Source organism: Oryzias latipes, chromosome 16, assembly GCF_002234675.1.
Source record: "Oryzias latipes chromosome 16, ASM223467v1".
NCBI lineage: Eukaryota > Metazoa > Chordata > Actinopteri > Beloniformes > Adrianichthyidae > Oryzias > Oryzias latipes.
This window is the reverse complement of record NC_019874.2, coordinates 4,270,786-4,279,340: the sequence shown is the minus strand read 5'-3', so window position 1 is coordinate 4,279,340 and position 8,555 is coordinate 4,270,786. Positions and strand designations below refer to the sequence as shown.

Below are 8,555 nucleotides of genomic sequence, written 5' to 3'. Positions count from 1 at the left end.
GATGAGCAACACCGGAGCACCACAGGGAACTGTACTATCGCCTTTTCTCTTCACACTCTACACTGCTGACTTTAATTATGCATCTGCAGCTTGTCATGTCTAGGAGTATTCGGACCACACTGCTATTGTGGCGTGTGTAAAGGGAGGGGATGAGAGTGAGTACAGGGAGCTCATCACCAGATTCACCTCCAGGGGACAATGGTCTTGTGCTGAACACATCAAAGACTAAGGAGATGACTATTGACTTTAGTAGGAAGTCCTCCCACCAACCAGTGATCATCGATGGAGGGAGAATCAAGGTGGTTGACTCCAATAACTACTGAGGTGTGCACCTTGACAATAAACTGGACTGGTCGGAGCAGGCTCATGCTCTGTATAAAAAAAGGGCAGAGTAGGCTGTTCTTCCTGAGAAAGCTGAGGTCCTTTGATGTGTGTGCCGACATGTTGCTCCTCTTTTATCAGTTGGTTGTGGCGAGTGCTGTCTTCTATGGGGTTGTATGCTGGGGTGGCAGTATGACCACAAGGGATTGCACTCGATTGGACAAACTGATTAAGAGATGTGCATCTGTGATCGGGAGGAGGGTGGACTCTCTGGGATCTGTGCTGCAGAAGAGAATGAGGGCTTTGACTCAGAGCATCTTGGACAATCCCAGACCCAATCCTTTGCACAACATGATGTCTGGTCAGAGGAGCTCACGGAGTAATAGACTCCTTTCACTGCGCTGCAGGACAGAGCGCTTCAAGAACTCATTTGTCCCTACAGCTATCAGGCTGTTTAATGAACCTGCCTGATATGAACTGATATTATTTTGTGAACTGTCTTTTTCCTGTTGTTTGTTGTGTGTGGTTGTGTGTTTTGCTACCGGACACCTGAATTTCTCCTTTGGGAGATTGATAAAGTTTAAATCTATCTATCTATCTATCTATCTATCTATCTATCTATCTATCTATCTATCTATCTATCTATCTATCTATCTATCTATCTATCTATCTATCTATCTATCTATCTATCTATCTATCTATCTATCTATCTATCTATCTATCTATCTATCTATCTATCTATCTATCTATCTATCTATCTATCTATCTATCTATCTATCTATCTATCTATCTATCTATCTATCTATCTATCTATCTATCTATCTATCTATCTATCTATCTATCTATCTATCTATCTATCTATCTATCAAAAACTAAAGTCCTATATTAGAAAAGATCATCAATCTTGATCTTAGTTTTTTTTTATGTTGAGCTATTATTTTTAGTATTTTGCTGACATTTTATATTAATTGAAATTTCTATTTATTATTTTGTGTTTGGGCTTTTATTCTGTTGGAAGTCAGAAATTAATTCATTACAAAAAAAAAACAAATTCCTTTCAACAGAACAATTCAGAAGAAGTGCATCTTTTCATAAGTCTTATCGGTGCTCAGCACCCTTTAGAGTTTATTTTAACAACAATGTAAAATTCAAGACTTCCAACAAGACTGAACCTGAGAAAAAGATCAAGGTGAGAAATGTGAGCACTGGAGGATAAAACTATTTTGTAGCAGCTTTGGCTCGTTTGCTTGAGCGGATACTGAGTCTAATCGGTGTCCAAGTTTACCTCAAAGCAGAGTGTTTGGTTCCCCTAAAGCCTGCAGCAAAGATGCACAGACTGGCCTGAGAATTGAACAGCTTCCTGCATTCCCTGTGATGTTCTGAACCGGCATGTCACAAAAATTTCAGGAAGTTGTAACAACCTGTGAAATAGAAGACACGTCCACCACAGGTCGAGGAAAATACAAGAACCACAGAACTTATTCATATCATAAAATGATCAAAGCTGAGTTCTTCTAAAAGTGCAGGTGAATTGGGATCAAAGCAACCGTGCAGGCAATAGCATCGTTAAATTTAGCAATAAATGAATCCGGTTTTACACATGGAAAAAACAACTCACTGTAATATTTTTCTCTTTTCTCTTTATAGGTACCACTCATCCAGAAAAGATGTTTCTTAGACCCCAGAGGCAGACTGTAAAAGATCACTCCATCAGAAATAAAAAGAAGCTCCTGCAAGCATCATTGTGCTGTCCTGTTTTTTGGGAAGTTCCTTTGCCAGTTACACCAGCAGACATAAATCTATCTGATGGGGAAAGACATCAGCACCAGCAGAGAGGAAGGGGTGTTTTTGCATCTCTGCCTCTATTTGCTTGTCTGCCGGTGTGGCAATGTCCGGTGCACGACTCCTGCTTGCCCATTTGTTTTTATGCATCAGCGGGGTTCTGTGTCGCGCTTGTGAATACCTGCTGTGTGCGTCTGACGGCCCCTTTGATTTAGCTTCATGGAGCAGTGCTGTGACTGTGGGACTCATCCTTTAAGCGAATGTGTCTCCCCACCTGGGGAAGCCATTGATCGCTGCTGATAGTTCCACAGATGTTTCCAGATGTGAGATCACGTTTCAGAGACTCTGAACCTGTCCGCCAAAGTAAAGAAACAAAATAAAGCAAGAGTTCTATGTATATAAAGGCTGGGAAAGCACTAACTGAAGGGCTACTGTATGTGATTCCAGAGGTACTGCAAAAATGCATGTCAGATCAGTGGTGAGCACTTTTGCCTCACAGCAACAAGGCTCTGGTTCAAATCCTGGAAGGATTTATCTGTGTGGAGTTTGCATGTTCCCCCCGTGGGTTTTCTCTGGGCACTCTGGTTTCCTTCCAAAGGAACCTTCCAAAAACAGCTTTCATGGGTTAATTGGTGACTTTTAATTGTTCCTAGTTGTGCATGTGAGTGTTTGTGATTTTGCCCAACAGTAGCAACCAGCAACCCCATGACCCCACAACGACATTCAGCGGGCTCAAAAAATGCAAATAAATTGTCCTTAGGTGTGACTCTGTGTGTATGGATGGGTCTGTGATTGTGTGACCCTGCAACAGACTGGTGACCTGTCCAGGATGTTCCCTGCCTTAGCCGAACAGTAGCCAGGTTAGGCTCTAGCAGCCCCGGGACCCCAAAAACGGATACAGCAGGTGGAGAAAATATATGGATGGAAAATGTAATACTTCAAACTTTTTCTTGACACAATCACAACTTTTCTTCTCTAAGCATGCTTTCCTAAGCATGTTTCCACCGTGGGATTGGTTTTAAAATGAAAAAGTCACTTTTAAATATGTAAAATAAAATCTGATACATTTACTAGGCTCCTTCTTCTCTGCAAAGCTCCTATCTAAAAGTCAGTCTTACTTATTTCATGACCCCTGGAGATTTACAACAGAAGGTTGGCAGTGTAAGCTTTTGTCAGGATCAGCCAACAGGGGGCGATAAAGTAACGTGACAAAAGAAAATCCGAAAATCATAAGAAAATCAGCTGAACAGACCTTTTTTGTACAAGTAATTAATTCAGCAAGTTAATAGTGATGTTGTTACGATTATTATTAAAATTTAAAACATCAAAACAACTAGATTTTTTGTAGTCATTTGATGCAAATTAATTGGCATTAAATTGTAGAGAACACGTCTTTTTTTCCTCCCAATTTCTGCTTTTGCGTGAAGGTGGAAAGCATTCTAAGAGCCTGCGGGTCTCAGGTATTATCAGCTGCGCTCGCGGTGAGCTTCAGTGAGGCAGAGCGGGGCGGGGAGAAACAGCTGACATCCTCAAGCGAGATTACAAAGATGACTCTTGCAGAGCCCTGCTTGACCCAAAGACAGTCAAAGGAAGCGCGCTGGGGCAGTCGGAGCGCACACTGCTCGCATTATTGGATGAGCCGCTGACTGACATCAAGTAGGAGCTGTGCGTAAAAATCCACAGGATTCCACAGAGGGGTTGATCATCGGATAAAAGAGGGTGCCAAAGTGCGTCTTCATGCAAATTCAAAAAAAAAAAAAAACATAGGCGGGCCTTTGGGTGATGGAGTCACAGCCGGAAAAGCAAACCCCCCTCCCGGATCATCGGCGACCTTCAAAGAATGTGATGCGCGGCGCACGGACGCACTGACAGCGGCGCAAATGTTTTAAAGGCGCAAAGGCAGAGAGAAGAAAGTTCAGGACTCCAGCAGGCAGCTCCTCTTAACTGGCTCCAACTCGCTCGCAGCTGCTGGATCTTCAACTGCACACACAATCAAGCGTACCATCGAACGCTGCTTGAGACTTTGTTGCTTTTTAAAAGAATAAAATAGACGTTAACCACATTTTTAAATATTTATCTCATTTTACTTTTTTTTTAAATCCAGTTGTGGATGAAAATACCGACCAATTTAACCACAGAATCTGTGCGTAAAGACGCGGCCGCTATTCTAACTTTATACTGATTTTTTGTTGTTGTTTTTAAAACTCCCGAGGACTTTTTTCAGCACCATGTCTGAGGACGAGAGCGGCTCCAGCTCCGACTGCGCGTCTGCCGCAGACAGCAGCAGCAGCAGCAGCGTCAGTGTCCTCAGCTGGGATCAAGTGCAGCGGCTGGACGCCATTCTGACAGAAACCATCCCGATCCACGGCCGGGGAAACTTCCCCACTCTGCAGATGCAGCCGCGGCAGATTGTTAAAGTGGTCCGGAGTCGCATGGAGGAGAAGCGGATCCACGTCCGGGACGTTCGGTTAAACGGCTCCGCGGCCAGCCACATTCTGCACGACGACAGCGGACTGGGCTTCAAAGACTTGGACCTGATATTTTGCGCAGATATGAAAGGCGAAAGCGAATTCCAGACTGTGAAGGACATCGTTTTGGATTGCCTCTTGGATTTTTTACCGGACTGCGTGAATAAAGAGAAAATAACGCCTTTGACCCTAAAGGTACGCATGGTTACGCCCTTTTTTCTTCTTTGGGCACATCTACTGTTCCACATTTGATAACGTTTTACAGTCTTTGTTCCAAACTGACTTGAGGGCACAGCTTAGAAGACACTGAATTTCTATAGATGATAGACGCACGTTGGTTTTGTCATTAAAAAGTGCCATTCCAGTGTTTTCACGGTACCATGAATGTTCCTGCTATAAAAGTTGTACTTAAATTCTTGCAGAATTCAAAAATCCTCTCTGAATGGACACATTTGCAGGCATATTGTTAGTTTGATTTCTTCTCACTCCTCCCTCTTCTTCTCTCTAACACAGGAAGCTTATGTCCAGAAGATGGTGAAGGTGTGCAACGACTCTGACCGCTGGAGTCTCATCTCCCTCTCCAACAACCGTGGAAAGAATGTGGAGCTGAAGTTTGTTGACTCCCTCCGGCGGCAGTTTGAGTTCAGCGTGGACTCTTTCCAGATCAAGCTGGACTCCCTGCTGCTGTTCTACGAGTGCTCCGAGAACCCCATGACTGAGACTTTCCATCCCACCATCATGGGCGAAAGCGTGTATGGAGACATCAGCGAGGCCCTGGACCACCTCCGCCACAAGATCATCTGCACTCGGAACCCAGAGGAGATCAGGGGTGGGGGGCTCCTAAAGTACTGTCACCTCCTGGTGAGGGGTTTCCGGGCCGCATCAGAGTCTGAGATGAAGTCCCTACAGCGCTACATGTGCTCACGCTTCTTCATTGACTTCTCTGACATTGGTGAGCAGCAGCGCAAGCTGGAGTCCTACCTCCAGAACCACTTTGTTGGTCTGGAAGATCGCAAGTATGACTACCTGATGACACTGCACGGAGTGGTCAACGAGAGCACGGTGTGCCTGATGGGTCACGAGAGGCGGCAGACCCTTGGGCTCATTGCCATGCTGGCGGTGCGTGTGCTCGCTGAGCAGAACGTCATCCCCAACGTGGCCAATGTCACTTGTTACTACCAGCCTGCTCCCTATGTGGCAGATGGCAACTTCAGTAACTACTACATCGCACAGGTACAGCCAGTGTTTGCCTGCCAGCAGCCTGCATACTCCACCTGGCTGCAGTGCAACTGAGTCACAGAGAGGAGGAGGGCAAGTCTGACTTGGGCGCAAGTCAGACTTGCTTGGGTGTAGTAGAGCTGACAAGAAAAAGGAGTTTATTGTTTTGCATCAAAGCTTCTTTTTTAAATTCATACATTGAGTATGACTGACACACCAAGAACAGCTGCCTTTCACTTTCAGTGCACGTCCTCAGGCTTGGAAAAGACTGATGTGGGCTCTGATGGAGCCTGATGCAGATTGGTCTAGTTCAGGAGCTGCCAAACTCTCAGTAAGACCAACCTGATCTGCCACCAGCTGTTTTGCCGCCTGAAGGTGACTGCTCCTCCAGCACAGCTTTCAGGGATGATTTGCTAAGTGCACACACACCAACACAGACACACATACATGTACAGATGTGTCTGCAGGACTCCAGAAACCTGTTTTATACCAACCGCGCCAAGAGGAGGAACCTCCACCCCGCATTTGGATAAGAATGAGTTTGTTTACACACCAAAGATATTTTTGGGGCTCGTTTCTAACCTTAAAAAGCCAGTTTTGATGGGGAGGAAAAAACACAACAGGTTTTTGTGATATCTATTTGTGCTCGTGAGCATCTGTATAAGTGCCTATCGCCACCGTCGGTTTGAGAGAACAGCCAGGAGGCCGTGTCACCCACTCTGCTGTCAGACATAAAAACAGTAGCACCCCAAAGGCTTGTGAATGTACACGTAAAACCGTGCTCAGCGGGATGGAAAACGTCTGTTTGATAGTTATGTTTACATTGTTTAAGTGATTCTGTGATCAATTAAGCTGTTATGTTCTCAGAGTGATGTCCTGTTTGGGTCCTGTTGTAGCTGTTATAAGAGGGGTTGGATACGCTTTTCTGATCATCCGCCACAAAGAAACCTAAACAGGATATTTCCTGTGTAGTTTGTGCAGCGGTGCTTCTCTCTTTCTCATCCAACACAAGCAGATAAGAGTCAGAGGGAGTACCTGCTGTGTGTGGTCCTCCCATAGTAGAAGGATATGTGCAGGCAGACACCCCAGATGGTGAGACACTGTTTGCTGTCGCACCCTGGCAGGGAATTCCTCAGCCGCCGCTGAAGAGCTTGAACTTAGCTGAGGTTCGATCTGTGCACGTTTCCTTAAAGGTTTGCAAAAGACGCTGCCAAAGGTTTTGGCGCCCCGGCAGAAAAACACAGCTTTAATGAGGTCATTTCCAGACACACATTTTCTAATGATAAAAAGGACAGACGGAGGGAGAAAAGAAGCAGAGGGAAAAGAAAAGTGGCTGAAAGCCACAGCGCGATCAGTCTGGAGAGATGGGTGCAGCTGGTGATGGGGTTTATCTCTTCTGGGCTAGAAGAAGTTTTGGTTGCAGCTTCATCTTTTTGACTGCAACTCTAAAAATAATCAGAATTATCTCTCTGTTTTCATTGTAAAGAAAAAAAATAGAGTGGGGTCTATAGAAAACTGCATTTACACTCACCAGCTGCAGGAGACTTCAAGCTGCTACTTGTGCTTGACGGGTCTGGTAGCTTCAACGGTGCTCATTCGTGGGTTTTTTCATGATTAATTCCACTTTTGAAAATCTGTGTATATATATTTTTTGCTCTGCGTTGCGGCTTCTCCAGACGGCATTCAAAACAAGAAACCTTTTTTTTTAAGCATAAAAGTTGCAGATTTAGCCCCATGACTAGCATTCCGCTAAAAGAGCAACAAAAAAAAGAAAAGAAAACTGTGGCTGAGTTGCTTTTTTCTCTCATTTGGAGTTCATCTCAGTGGTTTTCCTCTCTGACTGACTTTCCGGAGATTGTGATGTACCGTCAGTCTCAATGAAGTTCTAACAGCTAGAGCTTTTCTGCCTGTCAAACTAGTGATCGTGCCTGTCAGTTAGAGATTGTGGATTACTTAATCGTCTTGCGCATCTGTCTTTTACAATTCACAATTTGAAAATGATCCTTGTTGTAAATGTCTTTTTTATGATTGTTATTTTTATAAATACAACAGAAGCTGCAGCTGTTGCAGCTCTTCTAACTCTGTGATCGGGCTGCAGAGGAGATGTTCTCAGTAGCTTTTTTTGCTATGTTATGTGTCCAAATGGGTCAAAAGGTTAAAGATGTTTTTACCTCAATAAAATATCTGAAAACCATTTCATACAATGTGCCATTATTCAATTATTAAAACTTCTGGGATTTGCTCTAGACTGCACTAGCTGGATTTTTGTCAATGTCAGGCCCGAACTGCCCAGCCCGTCCAGAACTGACGCACTGGTGCCAGAAAGAGCTGTTGGTGCCCACTCAAAAAAAAAAAAGACTTTGATGTTTTTGCAGCGTGAATATCTTTGCCTGCTCATCAAATTCTCTGTGGCCCCTGGCCTTGGCCTCCATCCGCCGACCACAACAGAGTGGACTGCCACCGAGTCACATGACCATCTGTCCCACTTACAAAGGGAAATGAAGTTGAAAACACCCACACAATGGGTAAGGCAGTCCCTGTGTGACATGCAGTTATATATAGCAGTGATAAGGACAAAATTGCTTTCACCTAAGCTCATTAGTGGCTCATTAATCTGAGATGATCTGCAGAACCAGAGTCTGACCGCTGTGCGCATTTAGACCCAAATGCAAAAGTACCGGATTTAACAGGGAAGTGGTTCTGAAACACACGCCGTGAACTCCTCACAGGAACCCACATCCAGTAACAGTCGGGTCACAGTTGGGG

General features: G+C 44.5%; 1 protein-coding gene across 2 annotated transcripts; it reads left to right on the top strand.

Moving 5' to 3' along the window:
• The first annotated feature begins 3,615 nt into the window (after nucleotides 1-3,615).
• On the top strand, nucleotides 3,616-7,985 carry fam46a (family with sequence similarity 46 member A). Of its 2 annotated transcripts, XM_020709867.2 has the most exons (3): nucleotides 3,616-4,246; nucleotides 4,328-4,766; nucleotides 5,085-7,985. In XM_020709867.2, exons 2-3 carry the CDS (start codon nucleotides 4,332-4,334, stop codon nucleotides 5,862-5,864), a joined length of 1,215 nt encoding a protein of 404 aa, XP_020565526.1. In that variant the 5' UTR covers nucleotides 3,616-4,246; nucleotides 4,328-4,331; the 3' UTR covers nucleotides 5,865-7,985. The 2 variants fall into 2 exon arrangements, with proteins under 2 accessions (XP_020565526.1, XP_004077728.1); XM_004077680.4 differs by having other exon boundaries at nucleotides 3,616-4,766.
• The last annotated feature ends 570 nt before the right edge of the window (nucleotides 7,986-8,555 follow it).

Bases quoted from the DNA above. Each gene is read 5' to 3' on its own strand.
- fam46a (XM_020709867.2), top strand. From the start codon at position 4,332: ATGTCTGAGGACGAGAGCGGCTCCAGCTCCGACTGCGCGTCTGCCGCA. The intron at 4,767-5,084 runs GTACGCATGGTT...TCTCTAACACAG, and splicing joins TAACGCCTTTGACCCTAAAG to GAAGCTTATGTCCAGAAGAT.